The following is a 17,998-nucleotide window of genomic DNA, read 5'->3' as shown; positions in this document are numbered from 1 at the left end:
AAGTGTGTACTTTATAATGTACAGTGTATTGTGTTGGGAGCTATTTGAACTCCCTGGTAGAGTGAAAATTCCTGGTGAGGGTACGGCAAGTTTGGACGGTCTCTTGCCCCCAGATAGCTCCCAAAATCTACCCTCTTGAAACTTTCATTTCTGCTTGAGCACCAAACCTCAAAATGCTTTGCTAATTGGAGTCAGGAGCTGGCTGTCTCCCCCCGCCCCCAGACGTGACCGCACCTGGTCAGGGAAAAGATAGTAAGTAAACTAGATACACCCTAATGCAACACATAATTTTCCCCTAAGCAATATGGATAACTGAATACCTTCTGGGCCTGAATGCCTTTGTGACAGTCACTACTGCAGTAAAATGTATCAGTCATCTTTGGGACTATGAGAGCAAGCATATCTCCTGAGAACCTGTTTTTTTCTGGGAACTTTCTCTTAGAGTTATAAACTGCCTAATGACTCTTACTCATAAAAAACTGAACTTTACTAAAGAATACTATTTGCCTCTTGGTTAAAGAAGGCTTCCTGGAGGCTAGACCTGAGGTTTTGTAAAAATACCTATGACACCGCGAGTGCTTGTGGCTAAAATTGTAAAACTTATCTATGAGAAATCATTTACTGCCCTTGTACCTTTTGCCATAAATAAACCTTGAGAACCAGACAAGATGGAGACGCCTGCCAGGTGGGCAGCGGTGCTTGTCTGGGGATCAGAACGAACGCAAGGCTCTCCCACTTTCTCTTTGGCCTGCACCGTCATCCTTCGGGGGACCCCTGGACCTGCAGGAGCTGGACTCCGGCAGTATTGGACACCAGTTCTATCTCGATACGTCTTTTTTAAAAAAGACTAAGAATAGTTTGAATAGTTTCTGCATGTAGTGATATTTTCATAATTTAGCCAAATTTAGTAGCTGTATTTAACATCATTTACAACTTTGCCTTTTGAAATTCAAGAAGTATTTTCTAGCCATAGAAATTGGCTGAGAGCAAAAATGTTTAAATATATTATTTTACTTTTCCAATATGCTTCTCAGCAGAAATTCACTAAATTTTCAAAAGCCCATTTATTTCATCCTTGTTCTTAGCAAGGAATGTCTCAAAAAACTGTACTGACTTAGATTTGGTCATAAAAGAAAGAAACATCTCAGAAAACTAAGGGTAGTTTGGAAATTATTTTGTGAATTAAAATTGTATTTATACTTTTAAAACCTATTTATCTAAGGCATTTGAGGGGGAGTAAGAAGTACAACAGAAAAATTATAGATTAGTTTTCTTTCATTTAAAGCTTTTACATTTAACCTTTATCATTGATGACGGAATTTATTATACTTCTGTAAAATCCATGTTTTCCGTAACTTAGCATTTTCATTTAGACAACGCACTTTGTGATTGCTGTAATAGTGTATTGTTTTTGGATCAGATGACAAGTAGTTAGAGCCAATGTTTTATTCCTTTACACCTGTTCTTAGGACTCATTTTTATTTTTTTTATTTTTTGTTTTATTACATTTTATTTTATTATTTTTTTTTACTAATTTATCGTCAAATTGGTTTCCATATAACACCCAGTGCTCTTCCCCACAAGTGCCCTCCTCCATCCCCACCCCCCCTTTACCCCTCCCCCTTTCCCTTCAACCCAAGGTTCCTTTTCAGTATTCAGTAGTCTCTCATGTTTTTCGTCCCTCTCTTTCCCCAACCCTCTTTCCCCCTTCCCCTCCCCATGGTCCTCTGTTAGGTTTCTCCTGTTAGACATATGAGTGCAAACTTATGGTATCTGTCCTTCTCCACCTGACTTATTTCGTTTAGGACTCCTTTTTAAATGCTTTCTAGAAACAACTAGTTCTACACTGATTATATTATTCTGGAAGCACTATTAATACACACACACACACACACACACACACACACACACACACACACCGCCCTACTGTTTTATAATGGTGAGAACACCAACCATATACACTGGGAAAATTTTTCTCATGTTTCAATGGAACAGATAAGCTTTACATGTTGAAATTGTTATTGCAAGAGCTAATTATAGTTTGATTTGTTACCATAAATTATTTCACTGATATGTGATTTACACTCTTTAAAAACATTTCCTTCTTGTTTTAAAATAAGTTGTTCGTAATTGATAATATTGGGTTATTTTTGTTTTTTCTGGAGGGTTTGTTCAAGCAAATGATAAGAATTGAATGCCTGCTTTGTGTAGCAGAAGGGTGTGGAAGAAATCTAGAAGTTCTTGTTTTTGAGAAGCTTACAGTCTATTGACACACAAAAGTTAAGATTTCAGAGGAACTCTAAAAGGATGATACATTAGTCTAATATTAGGAAATACTCTAATTACTTATTAGACTCATATTGTCTGATGATTAGAATCATCCCAGGACAGTGCCAGTTGGTAATTCATTGCTGATTGAAGGACATTCATTGTAGAAGATGTGGAGTTCAAAGGAATCGTTGACTTGAAGGGGTCTGGGAAGGCTTCATGGAAGAGGAGGGATCTTTGTTTAAATGGGCTTATTGAGGAAAGGTACTTAAATAGTGCCTGGCACAAAGTTAGCACTCATTGAACACTGGCTGTTGTTATTGCTGTCCCCAGCAGCTGGGCCGTGCTGAATGGCAAGGATTATAATAAATAGGCTTGAATGAGGAGGATATTCTTGGCTGGGTAATAACATGATTCGCTATGAAAATGTAGCATTTGGGCTAAAATTGTGAGCTAAGCCTAGGTCCTCTGGCATTTTTGTGCTCGTGCTCTACTTTGTTGAATCTTTTAGGTCACAACAGTCTTCTTTAATTATGATGTAGGGGTGCTGGACTCCTCCCTAATCTAGATTAGTTAAGTTTTTGAATTTTAAAATGAGTATCTTTTACTAGTAAAGATTAATTTTCACTTAAGATTTTTTTCCCCCAATAGGAGCGTCGGAATTTGCCTTTTATGCGTGAGCTGCGGTATCTGTTTGCACTTCTTGTTGGTACTAAAAGGAAATATGTTGATCCATCAAGAGCAGTTGAAATTCTTAAGGATGCTTTCAAATCAAATGACTCCCAGCAGGTAGCTGTTTTGTATTTACTTCTTTATTAACCACTTGTGTTTTCTGTATCTGATTGTTCCTTAAGCAGTTTTTTCGAAGATACCTGATAATTAAAGGTGTTGTTATTCATCTTTATTAAAAATAAATTGTAGCCATTTGAAACATTGCTTATTTGGAAAGTTTATTTTTAAATTATGGAAAAAAGTAACAGTGATCTTGAAAAGTCTTAAGAGAAATGAAGCTATGATTTATATTATGATTGAAATTAATAAGTGAAAATAGGTAAAATTAAGAATGTTCACAAATGTGTATTTGTAAATCTTCACAAATGTGTGATATCCAATGCCAGTTTAGTATACATGTTTTTGATAGGTCTGTTTTTGTTTACCGTTTCCTTAATTACTCAGAAAAGGCTTCTGAACTATACATTAGTTCGTTATTGTTGTTTCTATTTTTTAATCTTTGTATTGTGTTGTTTGGTGCGTTTTTTAAATCCATTTCTTAAAAAAAGATAATTGGGAGTTTTGTACATATTTGGTAAGTCAGAAATTAAAAAAGAAGGAAAACAGAAGAGAAGCAAAGAAAATAGCCGAGGAGTAGCCGCAGTGTTGGAAGAGCTGGCAGCGAAGCCGATGAAATGTTGAAGAGGAGATTCCTAAAGCCACTGCACCTGCAGCGGACTGGGCTGTGTCTGTATGTGCATGTGTAGTAACAGGGTTTGGAGAAGGGTCCTGAAAAGATGTGTGATTTTGCCACGGTCTTCCCTATGATTTTTGCTTTTTAAGTGCACCTTTTATGGAAAGATACATGAATGAAAAAAGTGCTCACATCAGGATTTGCTCTTAATTGTTATTTTTGGTTGGTTCAGTTCTTTTAAAAATACCTAACAAAGTTCCAGTGCTGGTTAGGTTTAACGTCTTACTTTTATCTGTTATAATAACATTTAACAGTCAAATATTCTTAAAAATGATCTCAAACCCCCATTTTAGGATACTCCTGGTTCTGTGTGTCTTGTGTTTTTTGTAGCACTATTTAGTATGTGCAGTATATTCTGTAATCGCTTTGTGGATAAAATTAAATTTAAAGAAGTCACTTCTGTTTCCTGACTTACTGTTTCTTACGGAATTGCTTTTTCTATGTCTTTTCCTTGGCTACTCTCCTTGGTATTGAAGCTTTCTACATATGAATAGTAATCTTTGGGTATCTTTTCATATTTAAAAATGAGGGTGCACAACTTATTGGAAGCCTTATATGTACACACTCGACTTTCTAGTGTTGTGAGAGTGGACAGGGAGACAACTAGCTGTTGTTAGGCTGTTACACTCTCGAATGCCACAGTATGAATGCCACCGCTTTAGGCTAGCAGTGTAGACTAACTAGTTTTTCTTTTTGTTAATTCTTCTTCTCTGGAGGTCTTTTAGAGTAGTTGTACATTAATTCAGGTTGATACAGGTTTGATTCTCTTCTACTCACAGACACTTGAATCTGAAACCCACATTAGTGACAGTGGAATAAATCCATGAAGTAAATGTCATTACTTTTTTAAAAAGTGAATTCATATTTACATTTCATAGTTTTCCTAAATGTATCATGTTTTGGAATATGCAAGAGTCTGTGGGATACTTTGGTATATAGTACTGTCAATTTTAATCATACCTATAATAGTTAAAGTTAAAATTTGTGGTAAAGGCCTCATCTTTTTTCTTTTCACGAAAGCAAGTAGAATTCTTTTGTAAATATTGATTTCAGATCGACTGCTTAAAAAAGGATTGATTTATTCTGAATAGTATTGTGATAAGCAGGAAATGTTTGTATTTCTTGTCAGGTTTAACCTTGCAAGATAAGTAAATTATAGAAGTTTAAAGTTACAGAAAGTTGTTTTAAGGTGTTCTATTTATGGGGCAGCTGTAACAAATTACCATAAACCAAGTGACTTTGAAGCAAGTGAAAATTATTTTCTCACAGCTCCAGCGGCCAGCAGTCTAACGTAGAGGTGGTGGCAGGGGCATGGTTCCTCCCATGGCCCTAAGGGACACTCCTTGTTGCCTTAACCATCTGCTGGTGGCTGGTGGTGGTCCTTGGCTTGTGGAGGCATAGCTCCTGTGTCTGTTACGTGGCCTTTTCCCCTGCGTGTCTTTGAGTCTGCTGCTTTTCTGCTTCTTGTAAGAATACCTACCCATTGGGTTTATGGCCCACCGTAAGCAAGGATGATCTCATGTTGAGATTTACCTTAATTATATCTGCAAACACCTATCTTCTAAATAAGAGTCCATTCTGTGGTTCCAGGTGGACGGACATACATATTGGTGGGCCACTATTTAACCCACTCCGGCTGGTATGGATGTTTATAACTGGATTTTTATGCTGAGTTAGTTGTCTCTAACTATTTGGCTTTGGAACAATTTACTTAAGCTTCTTAGATTCTAGTTTCAGCATCCTAAAGATGAGTAGATAGACCCAGATGCTCTTCAGAAAACTTCTAGCAGGAAAAATATATGACAGTAAATTTGTTTAATACTTGGGGCTCTTTTGATAACTAAAGGCAGATTGCCTACACTGGTTCATCTGTCTTTGAGGGAGCAGGCTTAGTAGGATTGGTTTATTTTTTCTCCCTAGGTTCTACATGAACCTATTTTCTGTGTTTTACCTACATTATTGAAAGGATTATGGTAGTTAATGAGTAAAACTGCCACTGTCTGTTCCTATTATTCCATGTTAGGGGAACTAGGACTGAAAGAAAGGATGACAGCAGGTGAGGTTTGTGCTAGTTCTGAATGGAGAATTCATTTAGAGTTCATGAATTGGTGGACTTGATACAGGGAGTTGGTGACTGATTGGACTAAACCTGTCCAAGTTACCGTATCTTAGTAAAAGTGGGTGTGGCTTAAAAAGTTGTGTGTAAAAGTTGAATTAAGAAAATGAATTGTCGAAAAGCATATCTTCCTTCTAAGAGAGAAGCCAGTAACAATTCTTTATAGAGTAAAGAACTCTTTGTTTATGTGGGTCCTTCATTTTATAAAGATTCATTAGAGAACTCTTTTTGGGGGTGATAATTATTTTTAAAAATCTTATTTGCAAATTAGAATTTATATATACATATATATGTATCTGTATAATATTATATATTATGTATAACATATAATACATGTGTACATTTTTTCCCATAGTGAAACCTAATCACTGTGATATCAACATAATGCTGATTTTTCTGAGATACTAGTTTTATTCTCTGGTTAGATTATAAATATTTCTTGTATTTGATGTGAAACATTTCATATGATACTTTTGGGAGGAGCCAGTAATTTTATGCTTGATATGACTGGCTGTAAGTTTTATGTTGCCGTATTTAGTATTTTTATTAGTAGGCTCAATAAGACCTTTTTTTCTTTCCACAGCAAGATGTGAGTGAGTTTACACACAAGTTATTAGATTGGTTAGAAGATGCCTTCCAAATGAAAGCTGAAGAAGAGACGTGAGTTACCGTAACATTTACTGGTGCGGTTTTAGGAGATTGATAAATAATGCTCATTTTTTCCTTTTTATGTATCACTGTTTATGGAGAAATAGGAAGCTGAGATAGATATGTGGGAACCCAGAATATCGATAAGTTGTTTGAAATTTGTGGCCAAAATGCTGGGTAGCTTCAGATTTCTATTGTAAGATTAGAATTCAGCCAGAAAGATACAAAAAGTAACCCCTGAGAGGGCTAATCCCACATACCCAGTTCTTATTCTTGGATTTGACAGTCTCTTTTCAGGAAGAGGAATGGGCTAGGGGTGGGAAGAGATACCGGAAGTGTTACTTCCCGTGGAATCCGATTCCATGAAATCACGAGGACAGGACATGAAGTGCCTCCTTGACATTCCCTAGCTTCTTATTTTCTGCCCATCAGGTTGAACCATTAAGATTTTGGTTATTTAAGAAATCTACACACTTTCAGGATGGTTCTACTCCCATTCCTGTGAGACCACTCTCTTAAAACCAACCACTGGTCTTTTGGGTGTCCTCATGAAACATTGGTGGACCATTTAGGATTTGCCACCACAGGTTCTGATGTGATCCTATAAGATGAAGTACAGAAATTAACACCTAGAAGACAGGTAGAACTCCAAGGCTGAAAATTCTCTCTCTTTTTTTTATTTTTAAATTATGGCCAGCTTTACTATTCAGTAAAAATCATTATAACAGGTCGGCAACGAGACTAAATTAAAGTTTAAAAAGTTCTACTTATACAATGTTAGCCAATATGACATGCCGCCAAGCTTTAATATAGACTTCCCCCTTTCATCCTTCAGTTCTCAGGGGAAAAATAAGTTCCCATATTATATTCCCTTGGTCTTTGAATGTAAAATCCAAAGAAATTTTATACTTAAAAATCAGATTTTTTTTCCCCCTTTGTGGTTGCAGTCTAACAAAAAATAAAAGTCGTTTCCGAGTTGCTAAGTTTGTTCAGCCTAAGCTACAAGCGTGTTATTTCTGTGCCTGAATAGCTCTGGGGTTCTGCAGCTGTAGCCTGGGCGCTCTCACTTGGGTGTGTATAGATCCTGCAGTCCTTCAGATGTTCACGTTCGTCGGCTTGAATTTTAGCTTTCAGAGGGTTATTACAACACACATGATTAACACTGAAGGGTCTCTTACCTTTGAAATTTTGAAACAAAAGCTAAACTTCAACCCTTTAGCTCTCAGTTCAACTACATGATATTTTCGAAACTTTGTGCAATCCTGACACAAGTTGTTGCTTCAAAGGCAGTAGCAGAAAGCTAGGATATGCTGTAAACAGGAAATCATCGGTTTTAAGTCTGCCAGGATGCCTGTCCTTGAGGGCCACTTGCTTGCAGACAGTGAAGTCTTGTGAACATAAACGCAGGTGAGAGAACTCTGAAGAGAGAAGTTATGGTGCTAACTATCTGAAGAGAACCATTCTGGTGTGAAAGCTGCTTCCTTCGTGGCATGTTTAGAAGTTTGTGATGCTGACAGGTTTGGTCCTCAGCTTCTCTTCTTTCCTGTCCACCAACAGTTTTACTGTCATTTTCCTTACGAGCTTCAGTTTGTGGCTCCAGGTGGTACATTGAATGACTGATTTCTGTGCCACAGTGGTAGTACCCATCGCCTTTCGGTGTGGAATTGCTTAGGCTTCTGAAACCTGGTTACTTTTTTTTCTCTTCGTGTTCATTTCTCTCTTCCTGTTAGTTTCGTCTGGAAAAATCTCCACATCAGATCCCTGAAATGAATCTGCTGTTGATGCATCTGAAACCTGAGTCCCAGCACCTTACCACTCTTCCTCAGCCTTTGAATGTTCAAGGTCGTGTGTATATTTCTTTCGGCTGCATCTTTTTCTGGGTGGCATATGCCTCTAAAGTTCACACACTTGTGTATTTTATTCTTCTTTTAGGAAGGTTTGGCTGAATTTTTAACAGTTTAACCTGCTTCTTAGCCTATATCTCATGCAGAACCAGCACTGTTTGATGGATGAGTATCTTTTCTTTCTATTCTTTGGATTTGCTTTCTGGCCTTGACATTTTTTTTTCTTGTAATTTACTCCACTGATATTGTCTTGATAGGTCCCTCATGATGAGCGTCTGTGGACCCTGACCCGTGAGAGTTGTCCACCCAGGTTTCACTCTAGCACAGCTCATGTCCCTTACATCTTTCCTTAGAGCTCTCATATCAGAAATTCTTGGGGCATGTTTCCTCAGAGCATGAACTATATCTGTATCCTCAGTCTGTGATATCAGAGTCTCTGAAGTTTGCTCAGTAATTCTCTGAATTTTGAAGTTTTGAAATTCCTAGTTCCTCCTCTCAAACCTATCCAGATTTTCTAAAAGCACTTCGTTTAGTTTATCCTGTCTTTAGTACATGACCCCCAATTGCTTTTTACTGGTAGCTGTAGAGGAATGCCTAAATCTGTGGTCCTTCTGAGAGGAGCATTTATCCTGATTTTGGAGATCTTGCTTGTTATTTATTTATTTGCTAATTTTCTTTGGGTTCTAGTCACTGTTTCTGATCTAGGAACTAACAGATTATTTCCCCTTCTTCTAAAACTATTTTAAAAGAAGCTGAAACTTTTCCATTCCAGTTCATCTGAAATCTTAAAGTTTTATTCGAAATATGTTCTCCAGGTTCATTTCCCCATAATTTTCTATGTGTTCTTAACTGTTTGTGGAGATAAAGCTGTTACTGAATCTCTGTGCTCTCTCTGTGTGAAACAGAGCTTTCCTCGTTGGTGTGGCTAGCTAGATATGGGTATGTGGAGATATTGATCCTGTTTCTGTGACCATGAAAAAAATATGTCTTTTTACCTTAGAGTTCTCTGCACATATTATATATGTACCAAGGGTGTTAAAAGATTGGGAAGCTGTGACTGTCAGCTGTCTAGACCTTTGAACTCCTTGTGTGCCAACCTAATTCCCAAGGGTAAGACGTCCCCGATACAGATTTTCTGTAGTGATTTCTTTTGGCCTTTGTTATTTGTGTCAGTCTGTGTTTACTACTGCTTTCATGCAAGTGGTGGGTCTCTCATTTTTATTATAGGAGTCTTGTGTCTGTTTATTTGCTCTTCACTTGTGTTCCTTAAGTTTCTTTTGGCATAACCAGTCTGGGCCCCTGAGATTCATAGTTTAAATGCAGGGCAAAGAGGGGCACCTGGGTGGCTCAGTCCGTTAAGTGTCTGACTCCAGCTCAGGTTGTGATCTTGCGGTCCATGAGTCAGGCTCTGTGCTGACAGGTCAGAGTCAGGAGCCTGCTTCGGATTGTGTCTCCCTTTCTCTCTGCCCCTCCTCCACTCACACTCTGTCTCTAAAAAATGAATAAATGTTAAAAAAAATTAAAATGCAGGCCAAAGAGTAGGGCCTCTGAGAGGTTGGAAAGAACAAGGTAAATAATTGTTAGGAGGAGGTTTGTTCACCCATGTTCACAGCAGCATTATTCACAATACTACCCAGGGAAAAGTGTGGAGCTGTTCAGTGTGTGTAGAGTTTCAGCGTTGCAAGATGAGAAGACTTCTGGAGATTGGGTGCATAACAGTGTGAATATACTTAACACTACTGGCTGAACGCTTAAAATTGGTTAGATGGTAAATTTTGTGTTATGTGTATCTTACCATTATTAAAAGTTTTTTAAATGGGGGCACCTGGGTGGCTCAGTTGGTTAAGCATCTGACTCTCAGGATTAAGGCTCAGGTTATGATCTCAGAGCTCCTGAGATCAAGAACCCCACATCGGGCTGTGAGCTGAAACGAGAAGCCTGCTTGGTTGGGATTCTCTCTCCCTCCCCTCTCTCTCTGCTCCTCTTCCTCTCTCTGTGTGCACTCTCTCTTCTCTCTTTGTCTCTCAAAATAAATAAACATTTTAAAATAATTTTTTCAATGTAAATAAAATGGGAGTGGGAAAGTATATCTTAACCATGTACCTGAAACTAGAGAGCCAGAAACATTTTATTTAAAAAAAAATTTTTTTTTTTAAAGAGAAAGAGCACAAGCAAGGGAGGGGCAGAGTGAGGGGGACAGAGGATCAGAAGGGGGCTGTGTGCTGACAGCAGTGAGCTTGACGTGGAGCTTGAACTCACGAAATGTGAGACACGGACCTGAACTGAAGTCAGCCACTCAACCAACTGAGACTGAGCCACCAGGCGCCCTGGCCAGAACTCTGTTTGAAAATCTAACTCCTAGGATTGTTGTGAGGATGAAGTGAAGTCCTTCCCACCGGCTGTTTTAAGGAATACATGGTGAAGCACGATTATAAAGACACAGTGACCTTCACCCATTCCTCCCACCTTCTTTATTTTTTATTTTTTTAGTAAATCAGTTTTATTAGTTTAAACACAAAATTCATGAAGATAAATTCTGTACACAGTAGTAGTACCACACACGTTTATGTAGTAAGGCCAGGATAAACTGTGTTTTCAGACCATAGAGAATAAATAAAACATAAACAAGGTTGAAAAATTGACAACTTCTGTTTGCTTCAAGTGGAAAAAAAAAAACCAATGTGTCTGTTAAATAATTTGGAAAATTCACACATGACTACTTGTACCTGCAACGTGAAGGATGGAGTAGCTCCTTAGCTACTTTGGGTCAAGCCTGGTGTTTTGCTCTTTCAATGGTGACAGGCTCTTATTTTTGAATGGTGTGTACTATTCTATTTTAAATTTGGGAAATGACATATTAAAAGTTTATAGAAATTTACTCTTAAGAGTGCCTTTTCTTTCTTCCCAACAAGTCCAAATAAGCATGTATCTCACAGACTAAACGTAGGAGACTGGAAAGAACAATGATAATGAGAGGCTCAGCACTCCATGAGCATAGACTGTCAGGTCTTCTTAGAATGTCCTGCCATTTTAACCCTCCCAACCGCCCTTTGCGTTCAGTTACTATTATTATCTCAATTGACATGCGAAAAAATGGAAAGCTAAGTTTAAGTGCCTTGTCCAAGGTGATGTAAGTAGCAGTCCTGAGTGAGTGATAATCACATAAATGTCACTATCTTGGCATATATTTCTGTTCTTTTAATGTTTTCTCTGTTACTTTCAGATCCAAAACTTAGAATCACATTTATGTTTTATACCATGCTTTAGGGATGAAGAGAAACCAAAGAACCCCATGGTAGAGTTGTTCTATGGAAGATTCCTTGCTGTGGGAGTACTTGAAGGTATGGTTACACATGTTTATTACGTTTGAAGAGATATTATCGATTAGCTTGACTTGATAGGGACTCCTTATTTGTTGACTGGTTTTTAATTTTAATTTGACTTACTCTGTCTAGTGGTTCCTGTTGTATTGTTATTACTAATCACTTACACAGAAAACACAAAATTGAGTGGCTGAACAGGAAGGTACAAGGTCCATTATCACATGCTAATTTATACTGGGTTAATGTTATCTTAATATTCTTTCCCCAGAAGGCTTCTGTGATTCTGTGAATTTTTGGGGTACGAGGATTAAGGGGACAGTCAGTTTTGAAAATAATATTGGAAGTGAATACTGGTTTTGGTATAATATTCACTGTTTCTGAGGATTTCAAGTCCATGAATGTTAAAAGCTGTATTCAACAATGTAGCATAATCAGGGTATTGTATTTTTTGGGTGATTATAAAATTCATTAGGTTCTAGTTTTCAAGAAAGATGTGCATTCTTTTGAAAAATCACTTAAGAATGACATTACTCTATCTACCATAAATGCCTGTTACTTAAAATCTGGGTCTGACCAGTTACACTTTGGTTTTCCTAACAAGGGAAGAGAAAGGACTCCTTAGATATACTTCAAATACTAATGATTACTAATTCCAAAGCACTGATTTTTGACAAATTTTCCCAATGGCCTAATGCATCAACTTTTGGAAAGTCACTTAAAGTATAAAATTTGGAAAATTGGTTTTCCTTCAGGACCTTGAGGAATTGATTCCTATGAAGTTTTGTTTCGATATAATTTTATAGTTTGGGATTCAGAAAAAGGCAGACATTAAGTCAGGATTTAATCAGGCATTTTAAAGGTTACACTGAGGTATCAGTAAAGTTTTAGAAATTTTTTGCCTAAAATGCTGAATATTCATCATATAAATAATGGGATATTTTTCAATTTGAATTGTCCATACTGCCCTACTGATTTTTACTTAAAGTAGAACATTGTATTTGAAGCAATAGGGTAGCTCTAATCAGGTTGATTGTGCACTATTTACAACGTTTCTACTTGTGTTACCTTGATTCTTAAAAGTGATTTATTGGGGTGCCTGGGTGGCTCAGTCAGTTCAGCCTCTGACTTGGGCTTAGGCCTTGATCTTGCAGTTTCTGAGTTTGAGCCCCGTGTAGGGCTCTGTGCTGACAGCTCAGAGGCTGGAGCTTGCTTCAGATTCTGTCTCCCTCTCTCTCTGTCCCTCCCCTACTCATTCTCTCTCAAAAATAAATAAACATTTAAAAAAAGTGATTTATTGAAATAGTTAACTTGTCAATCAGTGTTGAAGTCCTTATAATGGGTATTAGTTGTTTCAAAACTATTCTATGTAAATGTGATTTCAGTACATATTTCCACATGACCTTTGGTTTCTTGCTCTTATCACTTTTACATATATCTTCTTAGTGCTTTTTTTAGACCAGCGGCTCTCAATTGGAGGTGATTTTCATTTGCTTCCTAAAGTGCCCTCATTGCAGAAGTTCCTCAGCTTTTCCAGAACATTTAGTTCATTGACCCCTTCATTTTGTTCCTCTTGACCCTTTTCTTTACTTACTGCCTTGCCCATTATGATCATTCTTAGAAATCTCTAACACTCCCTTTCCCCCATTCCCCATCCACTACCTCTCTGGCTGCTCTCTGAACATCACTGGGCTATTCATTTTCTCTCTGTGTGCACCGAGTACCTGAATGTTACTGGGGAAAAGTCACTCAGTGGGTAGACTACAAATGTTTCATGAATTTGTAGCAGATACTAAGTCATTGGTCCCAATCCTGTGACAGTACCTGATAGTCTTACTCATTTTGTTAAATCACTGTCTTCTATCCTGTTTTCTTTATTATTATTATTATTTTTTAATGGTTTATTTTTGAGAGAGAGAGAGAGAGAGTGAGCAGGGGAGGGTCAGAGAGAGAGAGAAACACAGAATCCAAAGACAGGCTCCAGGCTCTGAGCTAACTGTCAGCACAGAGCCTGACACAGGGGTTGAACCCACGAACTGTGAGATCATGACCTGAGCTGAAGCTGGATGCTCAACTGATTGAGCCATCCAGGTGCCCCTGTCGTGTTTTCTACAATAATGACTTTTATCTTTTCTGTTTTTTAGAAAATTAGAGGGCATGTGGGCGTACAAGTGTGGGATAGTGGCAGAGAGAGAAAGAGAATCTTAAGCAGGTTCCACACTCAACATGGAGCCCAACACGGGGCTTGATCCCAGGACCCTGGGATTGTGACCTGAGCCAAAGCCAAGAGTCAGACACTCAACTGATTGAGCTACCAATACCAACACACCCCTTATCTTTTCTAATTTAAGTTCTCTGTCTCTTCATTCTCTGAGAAAGACCTTCCTTCAGATTTTATGGATTTACCATGAAGCTAAGAAGTCCTGTCTCAGGTCCTGAGTCTAATTTTGTTTGCAAGTTTCTATCCTAGGTCTTAAAAACAAGTTTCTCATATATCTGAGTTCCAGGTGCCACAACCTGGATCCATCTCTGGCTTTACCACATTCTTTTCATTTGTCCTTCCAGATAATAAGGAATTATATCAAAAGCCTATCGTTTATATGTGCTCAGAATCTCATGCCTTCATGCTTTCACTGGACCTTACGCTCATTGTTACCTTGGTTTTTTTCTTTTATTTTCAGCTTCTCCCTCCACTGTCTTCCTCATCAATATTTAGATGTGGTCTGGTAACTCCCATTGTAAAAAAAAAAAAGAGCTCCCTTCACACAGTCTTTTCAGTTAATCTCATTCAGCTGAGAGGAATTTGTTTTTACCTACTAAGCCCTCATTTATTCAACCCATCCCACTTTTGCTTCTGGCCCCAGACTTCTAAAAGAAATCTTTCTAAGGTCATCAATTTCTAATATGTGTTCAGGCTGTCGGATTCCACTCAGTTCTCACTATTCATGCTATTTATTCTTTGTTCCTTTTCTTCTTCTTCAAAAAATTTTTTTTTAAATATTTATTTATTTTTGAGTGAGTACAGAGCAGGAGAGGGGCAGAGAGAGATGGAGACACAGAATCTGAAGCCGGCTCCAGGTTCTGAGCTGTCAGCACAGAGCCCAACACAGGGCTCGAACCCACAAACTGCAAGATCATGACCTGAGCCGAAGTCAGATGCTTAACTGACTGAGCCACCCAGGTGCCCCTGTTCCTTTTTTTCCTTTACTATTCAGTCCTTTAAAATACTTCTCTGGCTTCTATGGTACCATATTCCCTTGGCTTCCCTCCCCCCCCCCCCCGCTTCTTTGAGTCGTTCTTAGAAGTTGTAATTATAGCCTCTTTGATCTGAAGGTAGCAGATCCTTGGGACTCAGCTCAGGCGCCCCTGCCTTTTCCTGTGTGCCAGTTCTCTCAGCAGTCTCATTCACTCTCTTGATATACTGCTGCCAGTAGCCAGGAATTCTCTCATTTATAGCTTCAGACCAGAAGATTAATTTTAGTTACAGACTCCTATCCAACCCTCTTCTCAACTTGAAATGCTGTCGTCCATTCTAAAACAGTGATTGCCACTACTGCCTTACAACAGAAGGAGAAAGAATCTCTGCTGTTTCTTTAGTGGAGCCCCTTTTAGTACATAAGTGATCAATTGAGTTGTTGATGCTGGAAATCCAAGTATCATTCTTGATACCTTTCTTACTCTCTGTCCGCTTTCCTGCCAGTGAGCCACCAATCATATATACTCCTCCCTGAGTATGTATATAAAAATTTCATATGCTTCTGTGCATCTTTACTATTAACACCCTATCCCACGCTGCCTTTTTTTCTAGGTGGATTCTTGAAGTCTCCTAACAGTCTATCATCTGTTTAACACAGAAGCCATAAAGATGTTTCAAAGATACAAATCTGATCCTACTATCCCTAGATTTAACTATTCAGTGACTTTTTATTTTACTCCAAGTATATTGAGAAAAAAATTTTTAACAAGGGCTTATAAGGCTTTGTAGATTTTGTCCCCTTACCTGACTCTTCATTATTTTCTTCCCATTGCTCCCCTAAGGGAATATTGTCCTCCCCTTAAGTCTTCAAATGTGCCAAGTTCTTTGCATCCTTGAAATCATTGCATGTATTGTTCCTGAGCTAAGAACTTTCCACAGCACCCTGACACTCTGGCCTGGTTAACTCCTACTCACCATTCAAGTCTCAGTGTAAATGTCATTTCCCTATGGAAGTCTTCTCTGTTCTACTCTCCAACCCTAACAACTAGGGTAGCTCACGTTTTCATACCCTCTTACTTTATTCTGTTTTACCACACATTTTTATAGCACTTATAATGATAAGTAATTTTTGGTTCATAATTCTGTGTACATTTAATATATATAATGTCTTTCTTCCAAAAGAGGCCAAGAGTTTCTTTAGCTCAGGGACCAATATATATCTCTTTCATTCACTGCTATGCATATTCTCAGTGTTCAGCACAGTATCTTGTCCTCAGTATCGTTGTCCTCAAGGTATTTTTGGAAAGAATATATATATTTACACACACATACATGTAATTACTTCCATACGTACAGGTTTGTAATTAGTATCTATGGCTCAGTATGAATTTGCCTATGTGCATGTGTAAACCAACAAGAAAATTACAGTGACTACCCTGTGGAACATAATTAGAGTTATGATTTTTAGATTCAGGAGATAATTCATACACATTTACTTTCAGTGGCTAAAAAGCCATATTGAGTAACAATTAACTTTCCCTTCTCCTGTAGGAAAAAAATTTGAAAATACTGAAATGTTTGGTCAGTACCCACTTCAGGTCAATGGATTCAAAGATCTACATGAGTGCCTAGAAGCAGCTATGATTGAAGGAGAAATTGAGTCCTTACATTCAGAGAATTCAGGCAAATCAGGCCAAGAGGTGAGTTTAGCATCTTCATTATTCCTTTCTTCCAGGTCTCTCTTACACTGCTGCAAAGTATAATTTAAGGCACTAATTATACAGCTGCCTAATAATTGAGAGAATACTCAGAGTATGTGTTTGGATTTAATTATGGTAATGTAGACATTTGGGAAACCTGCACAAACAAGTCTATAATTTACGTTACATTCTCACTTAAACAATTTAGCTTAAAGTTTTCTGTTATAATCCTCTTTTAGGACATTGTTAAGTCTGTTTAGACTTTTTAGGGAAGGTACCAGTCACTGTAGTGTGCTAGTCCTGGAAGTGAAGAAGAGAAACACTGATAGTAGGGTGGAATTTTATATAGACATATGTTACTAATATCAAATAGTGTTGAAATTTGTCTGGATTCCTTTTTTGGTAAAAGTATTGTGTAATTGCATGAAGAGCAGATGGAAGAATGTGGCTTTCTCAAGAAAGATATAACTTAAAAAATATAAACCTGTGTGTTTCCACCGATCTGTCTTGCCACCCATCTCTGTCTTTCATTCATGTCTCTAGATCCATCTGTATATCCATTCCGCCATCCATAAATTCATCCATATGTGTTCCTAGAACAGGAGCATGTGCTCCCAAATCACTTAGCATTAAGCAATTGCTGCTAGTTGTCTCTTTTTATGCTCCATGCCTGAGGGAAGAGATCTTCGAATGTGTCCTTCTCTGCTGTATCCCTAGTGGATAGTATGGTAACTGGAAATAGAATTATGTAATGACTGAATGGATGAAATGCCTCAGTGCTACCAAAAAAGTTTCACAGGTCTTTATCCCTGAATTGGTGCATAGTGAATATTAAGTGATGCTATCACCGTGTTTATCTTAAAAGGGGCTGAGTTCTTGTGTCTTTGAAAATAAATTGCTTTTATCTGAATTTGCCTTTTAAAGAAAAAGATAAAATTAACCATTTTTTGTTCTTCATTCTCATTTCCTTCTCTTCCCTTATATACCCAACAAAAAAAGAAAGAATATTTACTATTTTTTGGCTTTTTGTTTTTAAGAGTGGGGAGAGACTGGGGGAAAAAATATTTGAGATAGTTTTGCGGTCTGCATCATAGGTCATCTCCTTCAGTGAGTCTCAGCAGATGCCTAGGCCCTGCTTCAGAGCTGTCAGTCAGAACCTAGCACAGGGGAGGGAGCCCTGGGCCTAAGAGCTCCACCTGTGATTCCCATGTAGACCTCCAGTTAAGGATAGTTATGTTAGGGGCGCCTGGGTGGCTCAGTCGGTTAAGCGTCTGGCTTCAGCTCAGGTCATGATCTCACGGTTCGTGGGTTCAAGCCCCACCTCGGGCTCTGTGCTGACAGCTAGCTCAGAGCCTGGAGCCTGTTTTGGATTCTGTGTCTCCCTCTGTCTCTGTCTCTCCCCTGCTCGAGGTGTCTCTCTCTGTCTCTCAAAAATAAATAA

General features: G+C 38.1%; 1 protein-coding gene across 8 annotated transcripts in view; it reads left to right on the top strand.

Moving 5' to 3' along the window:
- The window catches only part of USP25 (ubiquitin specific peptidase 25), a 140,796-nt gene that overhangs the window by 66,543 nt on the left and 56,255 nt on the right, over positions 1-17,998 (top strand). For all 8 annotated transcript variants that reach the window (XM_029939125.1, XM_029939122.1, XM_029939124.1 and 5 more), the window contains 4 exons: positions 2,920-3,057; positions 6,433-6,509; positions 11,609-11,682; positions 16,409-16,557. In XM_029939125.1, the coding sequence (XP_029794985.1) occupies positions 2,920-3,057; positions 6,433-6,509; positions 11,609-11,682; positions 16,409-16,557 (438 nt within the window). The remainder of the gene's footprint in view (positions 1-2,919; positions 3,058-6,432; positions 6,510-11,608; positions 11,683-16,408; positions 16,558-17,998) is intronic.

The sequence above is a fragment of the Suricata suricatta genome, chromosome 5, assembly GCF_006229205.1.
Source record: "Suricata suricatta isolate VVHF042 chromosome 5, meerkat_22Aug2017_6uvM2_HiC, whole genome shotgun sequence".
NCBI classification, from domain to species: Eukaryota; Metazoa; Chordata; class Mammalia; order Carnivora; family Herpestidae; genus Suricata; species Suricata suricatta.
This window is presented reverse-complemented; position numbering and strand designations above follow the sequence as displayed.